This window comes from Nannobrachium achirus, assembly GCF_963921795.1.
Source record: "Nannobrachium achirus genome assembly, contig: SCAFFOLD_275, whole genome shotgun sequence".
Lineage (NCBI taxonomy): Eukaryota > Metazoa > Chordata > Actinopteri > Myctophiformes > Myctophidae > Nannobrachium > Nannobrachium achirus.
In genome coordinates, this window is record NW_027665053.1 from 16,473 (window position 1) to 38,161 (window position 21,689).

At 41.9% G+C, this 21,689-nt stretch overlaps 1 protein-coding gene across 1 annotated transcript; it reads left to right on the forward strand.

The window, feature by feature from the left end:
• Positions 1–221: 221 nt before the first annotated feature.
• Positions 222–20,731, forward strand: LOC308280644 (protein NLRC3-like; the record flags this gene model as incomplete). Its single annotated transcript, XM_080754972.1, has 9 exons — positions 222–345; positions 3,017–3,121; positions 3,901–4,005; positions 4,804–4,904; positions 5,377–7,231; positions 9,721–9,885; positions 10,684–10,815; positions 12,426–12,475; positions 20,187–20,731. Exons 1-9 carry the CDS (start codon positions 278–280, stop codon positions 20,729–20,731), a joined length of 3,126 nt encoding a protein of 1,041 aa, XP_080611098.1. The 5' UTR covers positions 222–277.
• Positions 20,732–21,689: the final 958 nt, after the last annotated feature.

The following is a 21,689-nucleotide window of genomic DNA, read 5'->3' on the forward strand; positions in this document are numbered from 1 at the left end:
AATAACATATACCATAGTATTTTGTTTGCTACTGTACTGTACTGTAAAAACTCGTACTGTTACATGGGAGCCAGGTGAACTGTCTAACCAGTTCCTACCTATATGAGCTCTATGGCCCAACCCTAGTATGACCCTGATCTGTCTATTCTGAGCTGACTGTAGCTTGGTTTGGAGGGGTTTGTTTGTTTGTGAAATACATGTAATGTTTGATGTTGGTTGTCATGGTGTCAGGGTTGACCAGCAGAGAGCAGTGTCTCCTGTGCCCAGCTGTGTCTCCATGAAGAGTGACCAGTCCAAGGGAGGATGGATTAACTTCAAAGATGGACACCACTCTACTGATCAGAGGTCAGTAAAACTGTCAGAAAACAACACATTTAGACTCGGGTTTAGACTCAGTAGAGGCCACCTTGCCTGTATAGTATTTCGATGTATTCTTTCAAAAATATATTCTGTCTTCAAAGTAATGTTTTCAATCTTAATACACACCCTAGTATCCCTTTTCGTGGGTGATTATTCTAGGAAAATTTCAGATCTGCAAGTTAATAATACATCAGTATGTGTTGAGATTTGGTTTAGAGAGGAAAAGGCTATAGAGCCATGAAGTATAGGGTTTAAGCCAGTGGTTGTCTGTTGGGAGGCCTAACAGCTCATGAGTCGATCAGAACACAATAACACTTCATAATGTATTAAAGTAAATGTCCTCTGTAAACTCAGCAATATCTATAACAACTAGCTTCTCTGAGTGCAAGTCTCCGCCAGGCCAGGTTGTCTACCCAGGCCTGCAAACTTTGGAAAGCTGCCATAGCCAATTGGAATGGATTCTGACATGTCTTGATCACAAGACCCCAGACCAGAGACAATTTGTACCGATTTGTGCAGACCAAACAAAGCTCCACATTTGATACACTATTTATTCTGGAGTGCCAGCCTGAGCGCTCCCACAACGGAACGGTTCCATGGACTTTGTCACTCCGCTTCTAGTCTATAGAGAACAGACTCCATGCTAACGCAAGGAAGAGCAATTGTTTATTATAATTATTATTAGGGCTTTGATGCAAGTTCTGGTGGGTGCTGCTGCAAGTTGTGTTGCTTAAAGTATTGCGCCGTTGTGGTCTCCTCTCAGCTGCAGCTTAGCCGGGGGGGGGGGGGGGGGGTGAAAAAAGTCGATTGACGCGCCATGCGTCGATTAACATCCCTACTTAACACACACCCTAGTATTTCTTTTCTTGGTGAATATTCTAGGAAAATATCAGATCTGCAAGTTAATAATACTTAATAATACAGTATGTGTTGTGGTTTGGTGTAGAGAGGAAAAAGCTATAGAGCCATGAAGTATAGGGTTTAAACCAGTGGTTCTAAAGGTCTTGTCTGTGTGGAGGCCTAACAGCTCATGAGTCATAACACAATAACAGTTCATAATGTATTAAAGTAAATGTGCTTTGCATGTTTTTTGTCACGCAACTCCACAGAACCTGATCCTGACATTGTTGTCAGAGGAAACCGCATTCAGGTAGTTACAGAATTGAAATATCTTGGAATCATACTAGACTCACATTTAACATTCATAAAACATGTCAAAAAGGTAACCAATACAATCAAATTCAACTTAAATAATTTCAGACACATAAGACCATATCTCACAACAGATGCAGCTAAACTCTTCATGCACACAATGATTTTTTCACACATAACATACTGCTTCACAACCTGGTCTCAGACCAATATAACAACCTTGAAACCTATTGAGTCACTATACAAACAGACATTAAAAACAATCGATCAAAAGCCCAACCGTTACCACCATTGCCATATAGTACAAAAATATAATTTATTTAACTTTGAAAGCTTTAGGCATTTTATGGATTCCTGTCTTGTGTTCAAGGTTCTCAATGGGCTTGCACCTCCACTACTGAAACAGTTCATAAAACGTTGTGAAAGTGGTGGCAGAACAACAAGGGCTACAACCAGGGGGGACTGTGATGTACCATCCAGGCAGAGCGTGTTTGGTAACACAGTTCTCTCTGTTAGAGCCTCCAATCTATGGAACAGTCTCCCGACTGAAGTAAGACAGTCGTCCAACTATCTGACCTTCAAGTTTAACCTTAAGAGGTGGCTTAAATCGGGTCAGATTTGTAATCATGAGTAATTATCTGTTCCAGCTGTCACTGGAGTTACTCATGGGTGGCTAGTATTGGTCCCCCTTTTTTCAATTTACTATTTTACTTACTATTTACTAATTACTATTTTCTATTACTATTTACTACTATTTTACTATTGTCGGCTTGAACCGTGGGAGGTGGCTTGGAGCGGGTCAAGCTTGCGATCATGGGTGGCTATCTGCTCCATCTGTCATTGGAGTCACTCATCTTGCTATAATTATTATTATTATTATCTGCTCCATCAGTCACTGGAGTCACTCAACTTGCTATGGTTATGTCCCCTAAATGTTTTACTGTATTGTTTTGTACTGTACTGTATTGTATGTATTGTATGTTTTGTATAGATAGCCTTTTACTACTTTTGTACAGCCTGCTCAGGGACTACAGATGAAAATTAGCCTATGGCTATCTCTGGCTCATTTACATACCGTAGAAGTGAAAACTGACATGTCGATCAATGAGTACTGTCCCTGTCAAATAAACAAAAAAAAAAAAAAATAAGATCCGGTAGCAATCAAAGAGAGTACCATCTAATTTGACTATTTAGACTTACCTAAAGCTTAAAAAAGAAACATGTATGCATATGCATGAGACATGCTGCACTATCCTGCTTGTGTAGGCCTACATGACCTACTGTATGTAACACACTATGTTACGCATATGCAACCCCTTTTTACCCCACATATGCAACCCCTTTTTATTACTGTTTCTATTTTTGGTAGTTTTTCCTGTTGTTTCAACATTGAAGAGCCAAAACTCAAAAATGTGTTACTCTCTAATAGGCCTACTACATACAGTACAAAAATAATTACGTTTTTATTCACATGATAAATGTATAAACATTTGTATGATTCCAGAAGTCACAGAGCAGAGTCTCCAACACCCAGCTGTGTGTCTATGAAGAGTGACAAGTCTAGAGGTCTTCCTCCTCTCTTCAGTGAACCTGGACCTCCACACACACAGTATGTCAATCCTCCTGTACAATATATAACACTATAACATGACAGAGTGATCTCATGTATGTGTAAAGTTAAACATTTTGGCCTAGTCTTGAACTATCGGTCAAACAACTGTAGCCAACCCGGCCTGGTGGAGATCTCTGTTCTACTTATTCTCATGTCATTTTGGACAGTCATGGTGTCACATGTCATTTACATGGGTTCTGTTCCCAGTCTGGTTCTGTACAAACATTATGGACACAAGACATTAACTATCAACATCCTTTATTGGAAACATTTCATCACATTTGCACTCAGCCTTTTCATACAGTACACACACTACACCAAAACAAATGTCACTACACAAAAGCAGATCTACAAGCTCACAGCAGGTTTGCATAGCAACATGTTGTGAGCTTGTTTATCTGCGATTATCAAATACCTGATGTCCTCAGGTTTAAAGTTGTTAAACTGATCCTGGTGATATAAGACTTTTGCTTGGGACCCCCTGGTACCCCCTCAAGGGCCCCTGGGGGTCCCCAAACCCCACTTAAAGAAACACTGATCTTTGTATCAAACTATGGAATATCTAAATGGACTAATATCTATCTATGCAACCAACTTTGGAATTTTAATCTATGAAACCCCTTTTTATTACTATGTATTGCAATTTAGTTTTTGTAGTTTTTCCAACAGTGAAGATCTAAAACCTCAAAAAGTGATACTCTCTCATACTACATACAAATAAAACAACCTAACCCTTCATTCACATGATGAATGTATAAACATTTGTATGATTCCAGAAGTCACAGAGCAGAGTCTCCAACACGCAGCTGTGTGTCTATGAAGAGTGACCGGTCTAAAGGACCTCCTCCTGATTTCAGTGAACCTGGACCTCCACACACACAGTATGTCAATCCTCCTACACAATATATAACACTATAACATGAATTGTTAAAGTGATCTGTCTGTCTGGATGGATGTGGCTAATCTAGCAAGCTACCAGATTGACAAGAGCCAAATGTCTTGTGCACACTGCCAATAGGCCAAGGAAGACAATTCCTGCATTATGTTTATAATTTCATGGTGGTGCTATACCAGCCCACTTTACATTTTGGCCTATAAGTCTTGAACCATCTGTCAAAGACTGAAACTGTAGCCAACCCGGCCTGGTGGAGATATGCTTTCTGTTCTACTTATTTTCATGTCATTTCTATTTTCGGCCATGCTAAATTCTAAACCCCTAAACTTCTTTGTCTTTTTTTACTATTTTGAAAAACATTTTTAAATAGATCAAATAGCTGATCTACAAGCTCACAACGTGTCAATGTAGATCGGCTAATTGAAGTATTTAAAAATGCGTTTCTAAATAGTAATAAAAGGCAAAGCAATTTAGGGGTTTAGGGTTTCGCTTGGTGAAAATAGGGCCCATGGTGTCACATGTCATTTACATGGGTTCTGTTCCCAGTCTGGTTCTGTACAAACATTATGGACACAAGACATTAACTATCAGCATCCTTTATTGGAAACATTTCATCACATTTGCACTGAGCCTTTTCATACAGTACTACACACACACACACACACACACACACACACACACACACACACACACACACACACACACACACACACACACACACACACACACACACACACACGCACACACACTATATTCATAATAAGTTGTCTATTCATCTCCACAGAGAGAGGAAGAGGAGTGGTCGTGTTGTGACAGAGCAGGCGTCCAAGGGATCCAGAACCACACCTGGACTGAAGACACCCAGTCAGACCAGCAGTGGACACAGTAAGACTGGACACAATGTACATTAATTAACACAGTTAATAACTGAAATGTTTGAAATGACAGAAGACATTGTCAGACTAAATGTCCACAATGTGTCATCAGTATCCATGTTTAAATAATGATGCTAAACATGTATCAACTCTGTATGAAAACCAGTGATCCACTGTTGTTTCTTTTACCTGTTTTTCTTAGTTTTATTAACCACTTAAACGCCTTATGTTGTTTAGTGGAGACCCTCAGGGCTCTATACTAGTGTATTTTCTGCTTTCACTCAACATGAAATATCCTCGCTGAAAATAGCAGATCTACAAGCGTATAGATCAGCTTGTACACTTGTAGATCTGCTATTTTCTGTCAAAGTTTTCCCCAGAATACGGAAGCTGGGGTTTAAGTGGTTAAATTAATAATTTGCATATACAGCAAGTTATAAATTCAACTGAATGTTTAAAATGTCTTCATTGTCTTCTCATAGCAGGTGTCAGTCCGCAGGAGGTTCTAAAGGTTTATAAGGTCGGTTTGAACCGTCTTGATCGTGTGACATACGTCACTGAAGTGCCCTCCCTCAGCAGCATCTACACAGAGCTCTACATCTCAGTGGGAGAGAGTGAAGGGGTTAATACCCAACATGAGGTCTGGCAGCTTGAGAAAGCTTCCAAGAAGAAGACCCTCCAAGACCAACCAATCAAATGCTGTGACATCTTTAAGCCCCTCCTCCTTGGCAGAGACAAACCCATCAGAAGAGTTCTGACCAAGGGCATCAACATAGAGAAACCCATCAGAAGAGTTCTGACCAAGGGCATCGCTGGCATTGGAAAAACATTCTCTGTGCGTAAGTTCACTCTGGACTGGGCAAGGGGTTTGGAAAATCAAGATGTCATTCTCCTGGTTCCCTTCTCATTCCGGGAGCTGAACTTGGTCAGAAATGAGCAGCACAGTCTTCTCTCACTGATCCATCGTTTCCACCCAGAATTAAAGAAGGTCACAGCAGAGCAGCTCGCTGTCTGGAAGGTTGGCTTCATCTTTGATGGTCTGGATGAAAGCAGGTTTCCGCTGAAATTCGAGAACATTCGCATTGATTCTCATGTCTTCCAAAAGAATGACATTGTTTCTGATGTCACAGTGACATCATCAGTAAACTTGCTGTTGACGAACCTCATCGAGGGGAATCTGCTCCCCTCAGCCCTCCTCTGGATAACTACCAGACCTGCAGCAGCCAATCAGATCCCTCCTTATTGTGTTGACATGGAGACAGAAGTACGAGGGTTCACAGATACCCAAAAGGAGGAGTTCTTCAGGAAGAGATTCAGTGATGATGAGAAGCTGGCCAGCAAAATCATCTCACACATGAAGACATCAAAGAGCCTCCACATCATGTGTCACATCCCAGTCTTCTGTTCGATCACCGCTACCGTTCTGGAGGACATGTTGAAGACAGACGAGACAGAACAGCTGCCCACGACCCAGACTCAGATGTACAGCCACTTCCTGTCGGTCCAGACAAAGAGGAAGTGGAAGAAGTATGATGAGAGTCATGATGTGAATCAACAGCAGCTCATGGAGAAGGACAGGGAGGTTCTTCTGAACCTGGGCAGGCTGGCGTTTGAACATCTGGAGAAAGGCAGTATCATGTTCTACCAAGAAGACCTGGAAAAGTGTGGCCTTGATGTGAAAGCAGCCTCGCTGTACTCAGGAGTGTGCACAGAGATCTTCAAAGAAGAGACTGTTCAATCTGAGAGAAAGGTCTACAGCTTTGTTCATCTGAGCATCCAGGAGTTTATGGCTGCAGTCTTCCTGTTCCACTGTTTCACACAGAAGAACATGAAGGTACTGGAGACATTCCTGGGAGGAGGAGGACCCTCGCAGACCCTGGAAGACTTCCTGTACAGAGTCATGGTGAAATCCCAGGAGAGTAAAAATGGCCACCTGGACCTCTTTGTCCGCTTCCTTCATGGCCTCTTACTGGAGTCCAACCAGAGTCTTTTAGGAGGCCTACTGGTTCAGAAAGAGAACCGTCCAGAGACCATCCAGAGAGTCATTAACAACCTGAAGAAGATGACCACTGAAGATCACTCTCCTGAGAGAATGATCAACATCTTCCACTGTTTGATGGAAATGAACGACCACTCAGTACTTCAGGAGATCCAACAGTACCTGGAGTCAGGGGACAGTCTGACTCCATCCCAGTGTTCAGCTCTGGCCGCCATGCTGCTGATGTCAGAGGAGGTTCTGGATGAGTTGGACCTGGACAAATACAAAGCATCAGAGGAGGGGCGACGGAGACTGATCCCAGCTGTGAGGAACTGCAGAAAGGCTCGGTTAGTAGTCATGTGAATAGAAATACCCTAGAGTCAATCTGACATTACAGTATACACTATAATTAGAAACTATAAGGTTGACACAAAAGTTAGAAACTACGGTTGACACAAAGGCTCCAATAATACTGTCTGTGTAATAGGGACTGGTGGTATTTTGTGCAAAGTCCACAATAAAGCAGGGTAAAAACCAGAAAGATTCAATTTAAGGAAATTGCAAGTGTGGTTGCCGTGACACAAGTGACAAGGAATCAACTGGGAAACAAATTCCATCTTACTATTTATATTAGATACTGTGATGTCATTTATATTAGATACTGTGATGTCATTTATATTAGATACTGTGATGACATTTATATTAGATACTGTGATGTCAAGTGAATCATGACCAAAAGCTTCACCTTTTTGTTGTACAGCCGCCCAACCCGGATAACATCACTAAAACAGTTTACAAAACACAGGTTCACTTTGATGGGTAAAAAAAAACTCTCTGACCGAATATACAATAGTGTGTTGCCTATAGCAACCACACTAACTAAACTAAGAGTCTAAAATCCCTGCTGGTTGAACCCACCAGACCAGTGGTTTGAACCCACTGACACTGGTTGAATCCACTCACTAAAAACGGATGGGTTGAAAATAACCCGATCTGGGTTGTATTATAACCCACCCCTGGGTAACTATTGGACCTACCCAATAGTAGTAAATCTTACACAGAAAAATGGGTAGGTCCTTTCTACCCAGCACGTAGTAAGATATTCTACCACATCCTGGGTAGAATTTTTTACTCAGCTCTGGGTCAACCACTATTATTTAGTATATATTTTACCCACATGTGGGTAGTATATTTTACTCATCGGTAAATGACCATGCTAATATTATTTGACATTAACATAAGATAAGATTTGTTTCAGGGTTTTTTCTCAGATAATTTGTTCCAAGTATAGCAATATCAACATAAAGTTACATAATTGTAAATATATGCAACAATGTTGAAAAGCTATAATCAGAGTAGTTTAGAGTAGATCAACATAATAATATAAAATGTATCATGAGTTCTTCTCTTTAAGAACAGTAGGGGGAGGGAGCTCAACCATAAGCTAGCAGCCTAGCAGTTACGGTTAGGGTTTTGGCTCAAATATTGACAAATGAAATTCTGACATATGACAGTCAGCTTGCCAAGGCAGACACATGGATATGATACATTTAGCATTTTTAGCTACCAAAAGCTTAGAAATATCCCTGAAAACCTTGAGAAATGCTTTTCCCAGCATGCTTTGCATACCAGGTGACCAACTTAAGTTTAAAACTACCCAATACTGAGTAAAACAATGTTACCCAGCAGTTGGGTAATGTATGAGCTGTACAAAACAACCCATTATACATACAATCACCATTATAATAACCCATAATGGGTAAACCATTTTTTACTCAGATTTTGGGTAGATGAATCTACCCAGCAGTTTTTAGTGTGTACTGGTTGAACCCTCCAGACCAGTGGTTTGAACCCACTGACACTCAGTAGTGGAACTTAAAATAAAAATCACACCCAGTGTGAAGTGATCAGTGCCTTTCATGAGTTACAATGTCTTTCCTGATGGACACACACACAAAGCCAAATGTATCTATAGACAACTTATAAACAATGTATGTGTGTCGGTGCTCCGCCTCAAAGCCAGATCAAAGCCTGCAGCTGTGGCCCAGCTTGAGGAGACAGGGATGAGAAATAGAGAGACTGAATGCTGGTCTCTAGCAGCTTGTTTGTAAAGCTTTTACACAGTTTAGCAGTGGTGGATAAAGTTACTCACATTACAAGTACAAGTAGCAATACTGCAATGTAGAAATACTCTGTTACAAGTAAAAGTCCAGAATTCAAAATGTACTTGAGTAAAAGTACGAAAGTATTGGCATCAAAATGTACTAAAAGTACAAAATGTTTGAAAATAGCAGACAAGCTATGCGATGCAATGCATTGTGAGCTTGTAGATCGGCTATTTTCAAATAGCCAAGGTATAAAATAGGTCTAAAGTGGTTTATGTATGTTTTATAATATTATAATTTACATCTGCAAAGAAACTAGAAACTAAAGTTTTCACATAATTGTAGAGGAGTAAAAGTACAATATTTGGATCTGAGATGTAGTGGAATAGAAGTGAAAGTATTGGAAATTGGAAATACTCAAGTATAGTACAAATACCTCAAAATTGTACTTAAGTACAGTACTTAAGTAAATGTACTTGGTTACTTTACACCACTGCAGTTTAGACAGTAAATATGCAATGTAGTTCAGTCTTCATTTCACACCTTCAACTGCTGGGTGAAAGCTTTGTTATCAAAATTGCTCTTCCTGTGTGGTGTCGTCTATTCCACACTCTGCTGTTAAATACTGTTTATGTCTGGATAACTAGATATGAGATATTTTATTTAACTTCCATGACAGTGAATTATGAATAATTTGTTTTGATAATCTCTGATTTAATCTGCATTTACAGACTTGTTGGCAGTAAGCTCAGACAGACAGAGGTTGAAGTTGTGGCTTCAGCTCTCAGCTCTAATCCTTCCCATTTGAGAGAATTGGACCTCAGTGAAAACGACCTGAACGACTCAGGACTAGTGGAGCTGCTCTGTGAAGGACTGAAGAGTCTGCACTGTAAACTGGAGATTCTACAGTAAGATACATTTACCCGATTTATTGATTACTTCTGTATTATGTGAATATAATATGAATGCTGTGGTGAGAATGTATTAACTCATTTAGTGCCTATCCCGAACATGTTCGGGATATTTTCAGTCCAATACAATTTCTTTTTTATTAATTGACTTACCCTGAGCTGCTTGTATAGTCGTGGGTGGTCCTGGCTCGTCCTACGCTAGCCAGCTAGCCATTTTACATGGTCCGACGATATATACCATTAAAAATGGTTTAAAATACATTTTTGAGACCCCCAATGTTCACCAAATGTTCAGCGCCGCTTCCGGAACGTAGTCCAGTGTGCCTATCCCGAACATGTTCGGGATATTTAATGAAATGAATAAAATGATCCGAGGCCTTCTGAAGCCTGGGCCTAAATTTAAAATCCAGTGGTCCAAATCCTGGGGAAGCCATGCCGGCCGTGAGCCGCGAACGTAGCCGCGAATCGCCGCCGAATCCAATGAAAAACCACATCTTTGGAGGCCCATATCTCTGGATTGTGTTTTTAGGGATGCGCGCCGAGGTTTATTTACGGCGAAATCGCCTAAAAATGATCTTTAAAATGACTAGATGGGAATAGCTATTCTGTTAGCATTAACATCCGGGACCTTTACATGATGTGCACGAACGTGAGCACGCGCGTCACTGCAACGTGAGCCCCTGGATGCTGAAGCGCTCGCCTATGGGAGAAAGTCTGGCATTCCAACGGCGCCATCTAGGGGCTGTTCAAATATGATTATCAATCAATACATTTGGTGTTTCATTCTTCATTCAGACTGGCTCACTGCAACTTGTCAGAGAGATGCTGTGAACTTCTGGTCTCAGCTGTAAGCTCTCATCCCTCCCTAAGAGAGCTGGACCTGAGCTCCAACATGATGGTGAATGTTCCAGTCCTGGAGAACTGCAAGTGAGTAGACTTGAGCTGTGTCCATGTTAGTGCACTGAATGTGCACTGTTTCCCTCATGTGTATTTAGTATAGGGCTGTCAGAAGTTCACCCCCAAAATGTTTTTTTTTTTTTATTTTTTTTTTTTTGCTATTGATTACTCACGCCATGGAGACAACAATATTTTTTTTGCCACATTCCTAAGACAAAACATGTATTACAATAAATTTACCCCCATTGATTCTGGATGGGGAACCAAATACATTCGGCTCCCCATGCATCTGGAATCAATGGAGGTAAATTTACTATAATCAAATTGTCTTAGAAATGCGACACAACACAAAAATATATTATTGAACTCAAGTCTCCATGGCATGAGTAATCAATAGAAAAAAGTCATTTTGGGGGTGAACTACTCCTTTAAGACGATAATAACGAGTTAACGCACATTCCTTTTAACTGCACTTTTTTTGGGGACTTGCACTTAATGTTTGAACCGTGGGTCACTCCAGGCGCTGAAGTAAACATGTTGTTGTAGTTTGATGAAACATAACATGAGGTAAACGTGTTGTAGTTTCATTAAACATAACATGAGGTAAAGGTGTTGTTGTAGTTTCATTAAACATAACATGAGGTAAATATGTTGTTGAAGTTTGACTAAACATAACATGAGGTAAAGGTGTTGTTGTAGTTTGATTAAACATAACATGAGGTAAACGTGTTGTAGTTTGATTAAACATAACATGAGGTAAACGTGTTGTAGTTTGATTAAACATAACATGAGGTAAACATGTTGTAGTTTGATTAAACATAACATGAGGTAAAGGTGTTGTTGTAGTTTGATTAAACATAACATGCCAACGAAAAAAGATCAAAGCTTATTATCTCCCAAGTAAAGCCTGTCCATACTGTCTCCGACCACCAAACATTTTGTCGAAAAGGTCCGACTTTCCGACGTGCATCTTAACACCAAAATGCGTCTGTTGTTGCTACCTGCTCTGCAGCATACCATGCCAACTCATATAGAAAAATAAAAACACCATAGACCTGTGACTGCTGGTCTTTGAGTTGTTATTGTAAACATAACCATAACTGTAAACCTAACACTAAAACAATGGATAACAAAGCTTGACACTACATTTCCGGTAGGTTTAAACATGGTTTAAAACCAGCCTGAACCTGCATCAAGCTCATTCGACACCCATTGATTAAACAGCTGACAGACATGAGGGGGGCCATAGAGGCAGGGGTCCCACCTGACCCCCAGGTCCCAGGTGAAAAAACACTAAATGGCCCACAGAGACAGGGGTCAAACCAGAGCCCTGAACAAAATGGTATTTCACCAGCAATTAAGGCAGTTAAAAACAAACTAAATTCAAAACATAATTGTATGCGGTCAGAGGGAAACAAATCCATAGGATAAAAGAAGGGATAAAAGGAGAGTGGAGTTCTCTAGAGGTTAAGGTGGAGTCTGAGGAGGAGATGAGATCCAAACTGGGCAGCAGTGAGTACTGTATGTCTGGATGGGCTGCAGGACCAAGATAATGATAGGAGAAACACTGTAGTGTCAGCTAGTGGAGACGTTGTGTTAGACACTGAGACATTGATGCATTGTTGTTCTACTTCCTACAGAGTGAAACATGGAGGAGAAGATTGGCTTAATCCTCAACTCATTACCAGATGTGAGTATCTGTCTGTCTGTGTCAATATCACACATTGTCATTTTATACACTGTTGTATGCTTGGTTGGCTCCTCCCCAGATGCTGTTCTGAAAACTCTTCAGGAGAGCTTCCAGGGAATTCAGGTTTCTCTGCTCTTGGCCTGGTCCTTAACACCAGCAAGACTAAGTTTAAACACACCACCAAATAACAGGCCAATAAAACATGTTTTCTATTAAAGAATGCTCACATTTGACTGAGTTGACATGTTGATGCTGGAATCCAGGATTGCAGAGATTCCATTATTTTGACCAGATGGCTTGTATATTAGGCTATATTTCCTAAAACAACCGATCTAAAGCTCACCATGCATTTTGAGCTTTTAGATCATCTATATTTGAAAATTAGACAAAAGTCGCAGATTTACCACCTCAAAATGTGTAACATCCTGACGGGCTCTGAATTTGTAAAGTATGTTTGAAAAGTGAAAACAAACAAACAGGTTGTGAGCTTGTTGATCTGCAATATAAAAAAAAGATCGACTGATCGTGTGTGTGTGTGTGTGTGTGTGTGTGTGTGTGTGTGTGTGTGTGTGTGTGTGTGTGTGTGTGTGTGTGTGTGTGTGTGTGTGTGTGTGTGTGTGTGTGTGTGTGTGTGTGTGTGTGTGTGTGTGTGTGTGTGTGTTTAAGCCATCGTAACTGCAGGGAAGAAAGTAGTGTTGATTTTGACAGCAACTTTTAATTTAGTTTTAGTCATAGTGGTTTGAATAAAACTCCATTTAGTTTTAGTAATTTTTTTGTCATCTGAAATGTTTTAGTTTTGGTCTAGTTTTAGTCGATTAAATATCATATGATTTATTTTTACTAAATCTTCAGTTGATTTAGTCGACTAAAATGTATTTTGATGGACCTTGATGGTATCATAATGGATGATTTTAAACTTGGCTGCATGCTGAAAATAGCAGATCTACAAGCTCACAACGTACCACAGCGTGACGCGTTGTGAGCTTGTAGATCTGCCATTTTCAGCAACATTTATTTTATTTCTACTGCAGCTCTTCTCCACTAGTCCCTCCCTAACATTTTAGTCTAGTTTTTATTTGTTGACTAAATTGTCAATATATTTAGTTTTAGTTTTAGTCAGAGTTTAGATTTTATTTAGTTTTCGTCAGTGAAAAAAAAGCGAGTCGACGAACATTTAGTCATAGTTTGTTATTAATCCACGCAATCCCATACAGGATGGCATTACGCTATCCATTTCAATAGGTTTTAGAGTCTAAATAACAATAGACATCTTTAAGCGTATATTTGCAACGACTCACTCTGAAATCTAACTACATCTATCTCTCAGTCCGTCCTAATTTCAACATCAGAAACCTTGCCTATGACCCAATGCATTGGTCCTGCTCTGTAACCTGAGATTAACTGCAGCTCGCTGCTGGATCTGACTGTTGCTTGTATTATCAGAGTAGTTATTTTGAATCTAGGATAATTAGATCCAAGGAGGTGTTTTTGAATATTAACTAAACCTTCGAATCAATATCCCAACAAGTTAGGCCACACTTAGATTATAGGTTCAACACACCCTATTTAAGCAGATCTCTATGGTTATACATTTCATAATGATGCTTATAAAAATCAGATTTTGAATGATATATTTTGCAGGTAAATGTATTAAAGAAATAAAAGCTTTTACAGAAATAGAAAAGGGCAAAAGCATTCAAAGTACATTTCAATGTTCCCAATTTAGTCTAAATAATCGTTTCCATTTTTACACTATAATGATAATAATCATCATAGTAAGAAAGCAGAATAAATTCTTATTACCCTTTCAAAGGTTAGAGATGCACCAACCGGTTGATCATTTCCATTCCATACTTTCTTTTACAGAATTAAAATTGTTAATCCTGGGGGCTCTCTCTCTGTCAGATTGGTGCAAGAGGTCTTTTGGCGTGCGACCTCTCGCTGGGGTAGAGAGCCCAATGTTCCTTCTGAAGGGGACAGTATACTGTATATACACCTCTGCCAGACTTTGTCTGGATTCACTTCCCCATAATGCTCTGTCCACACCGGCGAATTAGCGAAAGCGACGTGAATAAGCGAACCAAAAAGGCGAAGAATTCGCCATTCGCCCTTTTCCATACACACCAAAAAGCGACGCGAATATGCGTATAATATTCGCTTAATTCGCCTAAAAACGAGGTGGCGATATCTGCCTGCAGCCCTGCATAGCCACAGGAGAAAGGAGAAGAAAGGAGAGAGAGGAGAGAGGAGAACGGAGACAGGGAAACAAATAAAACAATGGAAACTACATCCTCAAGTGATGATGAGACCTGGCCGTGGTTGTTAGCCTATTAAATAAGAAAAAGAACAGAAGAGACAAGTGACAACACGCGTTCTCCGTTCCCCCTCCCCTCAGCTCCGGCCGGGGGCAGAGTAGACAGGGTCGGTCAGTGTTTTATCATAGCCGGGTCGGAATGGCCGCATCACCCTCGGAATACGGGGCTGTCAATCATTGTGTATTACCCGAGAGGACCCTAGAGGACCCGTACTGTGTGTGTACTTTCTACTTTTTATGCAAACTGTAAAGCAATCAATCAATGTGTGTGTGCGCGCTGGCGTGCGCTATAAGGAACGAACTACTGGAGTTCCGTGTGTGCTGTGTTTAGGCTGGCCTGACCTAGGATCATGGTCTGTTAGCCGTGAGGCAGCGAGATGAATGGCTGTGTAACAGTGAGATGATAATGCTGGTCTAGGATCAGTTTAACAGCAGGGGGAAAAGATCAATTGGTGCGTGCGTAACGCATGCGTGATGCGTAGCCTGCTGCCAGGATGACGGTCGGACTACACCAAGCCGTTTCGCGCGCATCAGTGCGTATGCGTGCGTATGCGGGGCGCGCGCGCGTATGCGCGTTTTGGATAGAGCCAATGTATATCAATTCAGCTGGCTACACCAGGCGTACGGATAGCGCGAACCACGGATACGCATTCCCTAAAAATAGGATCGGTTCTATTTTTTAAGCACGCCTATGCGTTTTGTACACAGAATATCTGGTCTTCCTCACATATACTGCCTCCTTGGTGTAGCCTGGAGCGTTTACGCATACGCGAGCCTCTTCACGGACAGTACGCGCGTATGTGCACATTTTTTGGTGTAGTCCGGCCGTTATGAGAAAGCAGCCGCGACCGCCTACAAGTTAAACCATGACTTACCTCTCTGTAGTTAGAAAATAGCCTAAAAGTATTCCTTTTAATCTCTGGCTTTTGTTTCGATCTTAATATTATAGATTCCTTGGTAGCCTTCTTCTACCTGTCAATCAGTTAACAGCGCACGCTGCACGGCTGCAGTGAGTTACATGAAAGAGGGTTTTAATAATGATTAAATGGTCGGGTCTCTCGGAAATAAAAGGATTTCGGGACAACATGTCACGGGTTTCGGTCTGTAAAAAAAGAAAGTCAGTGTAAAGTAACTAAATGTAGCCTACATTTACTTGAGTAGCCTGTACTTGTAGATGAGTCCAATTTCCAGTAGCCTACTTTCCTTCTAGGCCTACTCCACTACACTTCGGATCCTTTTGTATTTAATACCCAGCGATTTATTTTAAAACATTAGTCTTTTTGCAGTTATAAATTAGCCTAAAACATACCATATGCTTTTACCAGTAATACATTCGAGTAGTTTTTACAAGCTGCTTGTAACAAGCAGCCACGCTGCCACACAGAGAGAGACACGGAAAAGGAGAAAAACACTGTTCCCCTCGGCCTCAATGTAACGTGAAGGTCCCTCCACCATTCTCTCTCTCTCTCTCTTGAAATAGGGTAGAGTGAGCTTACTTTGATACAGAGAGAGAGAGGAATTCGCCTTTGAACGTTCGCTAAATTCGACACAAGGGCGAATAAAAAACAGACGCCTTTTCGCTTTTTCGAAATTCGCGTTTGGTGTGGATGCTTCCATTGACTTTATAAGGTTTTTAAAAAAAGGCGAATTATATGTTAATTCGCTATTCGCCAATTCGCCCTCTGTGTGTACGAACCTTAAGTGTGCCCAAGTTGCTTCTGCATTTGTTGTTTTCCATTTCAACCAAATTTCCCCCATGTGTGTCTCTACATAACAGGATGCAAGTGTGTGGTAATCCGTCTGTAAAATTTTCGTCACATTTAGCCTCATTTAGCCTTCAACAACCCACAAATAATATTTTGCATCCAGCATTTAAGCAGTACAAAGATGCTTATCTTCGGCTTGATCTAAAATTAAGGGAAAACAGGGTTGAAACGCTGATCTAAAAGCCCAGTCTTTTAGACGAGTTTTAGTCAACAAAATCAACACTAAAAGAAAGGTTACTAATACGAGTGAGAGTGTGTGTGAGAGTGTGTGAGAGAGTGCGTGCGTGCATGTGTGAAAAATAGCACATTAACAAGCTTGCGGTGCCGTGCTGCAAGCTTGTAGATCTGCTATTTTTGAAAAATCATGAATATTTGTGCAGGTCTTTGAATATTTTTGACCCGATTCCATTCCAAACCGTTCTTCTAAATTAGTGGTCCTCAAACCTTTTCATGTCACGGACCCCCAAAATTACATTGATTTGGTCACGGACCCCGTCTCAAAATGTGTTGTTGCAGGGACCCCCGGAAGCAAAGTTGGCTTTGAAAAATACACCATTCAAAGGTTTGCACAAATGTTCATGCTTTAAAAATAGCAGATCTACAAGCTCACAGCACGTTATTTGGTCACTGGGTGCCAGAGTAGTGGGCGGCGACCTCCACCCGTCCGGGGACCCCACAGGGGTCCTTGGGGGCTTACCGGGTGGTCCCCAGTAAACTAGTTCACGCAACATTTTATGTATTAATGCATATTGCTCTCTGTTCGCTATTCAAAAATACAGATCTACAAACTCCTAGGGCGTCATTTGGTCATTTGGTGCCAGAGTAGTTGGCGGGGATCCCCCCCTGGTCCGCGGACCCCCAGGGGTCACAGATTGTGCACCAGGGGGTCCCCTGTTCTCTATTGGCTATTCTGAAAATAGCAGATCTACAAGCTCATAGCGTGTCATTTGGTCACTGGGTGCCAGACTAGAGGGGGTGACCTCCACCCGTCCGGGGACCCCACAGGGGTCCTTGGGGGCTTACCAGGGGGTCCCCAGTAAACTGAATACAAAACGGCCCGCACTGAATACAAAACACTGATGCTGACCTTCAAAGCAGCCAAAGGTATGGCTCCTCCATACCTTCAAAACCTGATCAACCCCTACAACCACACCCGTTCACTTAGATCAGCCAACACAGGGATGCTGACAGAACCCTCGCTAAAAACTCCAGGGCAAAAATCCACTCGTCCGAGACAGTTTGCCCTCCTGGCCCCCAAGTTGTGGAATAAACTCCCTGTCGCACTTAGAACAACGGACTCACTCGCTAGCTTTCGCCGTGGACTGAAGACTCACCTTTTCAGACTCCACCTAAACCCTTAGCACTACAGAAAAATCAATGAACATACATGAAGCTAGTTAGCATTTATTTTTTAGGTTTTTAGAACTTTGATTATATTGTGTTTTTTTTCTAGATAGATATCCATTTGCATTTGTTATATTGCTGTTGATGTACTGACATATTATCTTGTTTATTATTGTGATGTTTTTTATCTGCTTATTGTAAGTCGCTTTGGATTAAAAGCGTCTGCTAAATGCCTAAACTGTAAACTGTAAACTAGTTCACGCCACATTTTATGCACTTTAACCATATTGCTATCTATTGGCTATTCAAAAATACAGATCTACAAGTTCATAGCGCATCATTTGGTCACTGGGTGCCAGACTAGTGGGCGGAAACTTCCACCCGTCCGGGGACCCCATAGGGGTCCTTGGGGGCATACCAGGGGGTCCCCAGTAAACTAGTTCACGCCACATTTTATGTACTTTATCCATATTGCTCTGTATTGGCTATTCAAAAATACAGATCTACAAGCTCATAGGGTAATATTTGGTCCTTTGGTGCCAGAGTAGTTGGCGGGGATACCCCACTGGTCCGCGTGCACCAGGGGGTCCCCAGTAAACTAGTTTGTTCCACATTTTATACTTTAAGCATTTTTCTCTGTTGGCTATTAAAAAATACAGATCTACAAGCCCATAGGGCATCATTAATTGGTCATTAATGATTGGTCATCATCATTTGGTCATTTGGTGCCAGATTAGTTGGCGGGGATCCCCCCCTGGTTCGCGGACCCCCAGGGGTCACGGATTGTGCACCAGGGGGTCCCCAGTAAACTAGTTTGTGCCACATTTTATACTTTGAGCATTTTGTTCTCTATTGGCTATTCTGAAAATAGCAGATCTACAAGTTCATAGCACGTCATTTGGTCACTGGGTGCCAGAATAGTGGGCGGAAACTTCCACCCGTCCGGGGACCCCATAGGGGTCCTTGGGGGCTTACCAGGGGGTCCCCAGTAAACTAGTTCACGCCACATTTTGTACTTTATCCATATTGCTCTGTATTGGCTATTCAAAAATACAGATCTACAAGCTCATAGGGTAATATTTGGTCATTTGGTGCCAGAGTAGTTGGCGGGGATACCCCACTGGTCCGCGTGCACCAGGGGGTCCCCAGTAAACTAGTTTGTGCCACATTTTATACTTTAAGCATTTTCTCTGTTGGCTATTCAAAAATACAGATCTACAAGCCAATAGGGCATCATTAATTGGTCATTAATGATTGGTCATCATCATTTGGTCATTTGGTGCCAGAGTAGTTGGCGGGGATCCCCCCCTGGTCCGCGGACCCCCAGGGGTCACGGATTGTGCACCAGAGGGTCCCCAGTAAACTACTTTGTGCCACATTTTATACTTTGAGCATTTTGTTCTCTATTGGCTATTCTAAAAATAGCAGATCTACAAGCTCATAGGTTGTCATTTGGTCGTTTGGTGCCAGACTAGTGGGTGGCGACTTCCACCTGTCCGGGGACCCCACAGGGGTCCTTGGGGGCTTACCAGGGGGTCCCCAGTAAACTAGTTCACGCCACATTGTATGCACTTTATCCATATTGCTCTGTATTGGCTATTTAAAAATAGCAGATCTACAAGCACATCATTTGGACACTGGGTGTCACACTAGGGTGCGAGGACCCCCATCCGTCCGCTTCACCCACAGGGGTCAAAATAGCAGACGTACAACCTCAGGGCATGCTGCGAGTTTGTAGATCTGCTCTTTTTGGAAAATCCTGAAAAGGTGTGAATATTTTCACCCCATTCTATAAATATCTTCCAAATCAGTGCTTCTCAAACTTTTTCATGTCAAGGACCCCCAAAATGACACACGTTTGGCCGCGGACCCCCATCTCAAAATATCTTGTTCCAGTAACAAATGTTCGCTTTTAAAAAAAATGATTCAAAGGAAAAAATACATAAAAATAAGAAATAGCAGACCTACAAGCTCGCAGCGCGGCACTCGGTGCCGCGCTGTGAGCTTGTAGATCTGCTATTTTTCAATAGTTAAAGCATAAAATAATTAATAAAGTGGTTCCATGTCTTATTTCAAGTGTGTGTGTGTGTGTGTGTGTGTGTGTGTGTGTGTGTGTGTGTGTGTGTGTGTGTGTGTGTGTGTGTGTGTGTGTGTGTGTGTGTGTGTGTGTGTGTGTGTGTGTGTGTGTGTGTGTGTGTGTGTGTGTTGGTGTGTGTGTGTGTTGTGTGTGTTGTGTGTCAGTCAGTGAATGATGTATTTAATGTTTACTGTGTTGTTTTCTCATCAGATTTCCATCGTCTCACTCTGGACACAAACACAGCACACAGAGACCTCTCTGTGTCTGAGAACAACAGGAAGGTGACACGTGAGGGACAGGAGCAATCATATCCTGAACATCCTGGCAGGTTTGATGAATTGTGGCAGGTTCTGTGTACAGAGGGTCTGACTGGACGCTGTTACTGGGAGGTAGAGTGCAGTAGAAGGGTTGAGATAGCAGTGACTTATAGAGGAATCAGCAGGAAAGGAAGTGGTGATGACCGTAGGCTTGGACACAATAACATGTCCTGGAGTCTGGAGTGTGATGGTCACAGTGGTGACAGTTACAGTGTCAGTCACAATAATAAGAAGACTGTCCTCCCTGTCAGGGCCTCTTGGGGGGGCTCCAACAGAGTAGCAGTGTTTGTGGACTGTCCTGCTGGTACTCTGTCCTTCTACACAGTGTCATCTGACTCACTCACACACCTGTACACCGTCCAAACCACATTCACTGAACCTCTCTATGCTGGGTTCTGGTTACCCTCCTCCTCAGTGTGTCTGTGTGAGCAGAGATAGAGTCTCTATGTGAGGGTGACATCAGGTCGCCATGGTTACTCAACATGTTTGAGTGAGTGCAGGTTGTCATGGTTACCATGTCATGGACTCCATATTTGGGCATGAGTGACTCACGGTGACATCACAGTGACATCATCATGATGATGTGATCAGCAGCACAGTGACATCACACATTACAGCTCCTGTAGATTCAGTGTTTCTCTGACGTTGTCATGACAACACCCCCATGTGTTTGACCTTTGACCCCTGACCCCCATGAGACAAGATTTGTGTCGTTAAAAATGTTACAAATTATATAAAAGAAACACAAACATTTTCCCTAAAATAGCAGATCTACAAGTTCACAGCGCGGCACTGAGTGCCGAGTCCCCGAGCTTGTAGATCTGCTATTTTTGAAAAATCGTGAACACTACTTTTTTTTACCAGATTCTTCTAAATCAGTGGTCCTCAAACCTTTTTCATGTCAAGGACCCCCAAAATTACATGTAATTGGTCGCTGACCCCCCCCCCCCATCTCAAAATATGTTGTTCCAGGGACCCCCAGAAGCAAAGTCTGCTTTTAAAAATATACATTCAAAGGTTTGCACAAATGTTCATGGTTTAAAAAAAATAGCAGATCTACAAGCTCACAGCACGTCATTTGGTATTTTCGTGCTAGAGTGGTGATCGGTGACCTCCATGTGTCTGGGGACCCCTCAAGGGTCATGGACTGCTTACCAGGAGGGCCCCAGTAAAAACAAATTTTAACCACTTTAAGATTATCGTTTTGAGGTGGGTGGGGTCTGTTGGCTGGCTATTAAAAATTACAGATCTACAAGCTCACAGCGCGTCGTTTGGTCGTTTCGTGCCAGAGTAGTGTTCGGTGACCTCCATGCGTCTGGGGACCCCACAAGGGTCGTGGACTGCGTACCAGGGGGTCCCCAGGAAAAGTAGTTAACACAGCATCACAATCATTTGA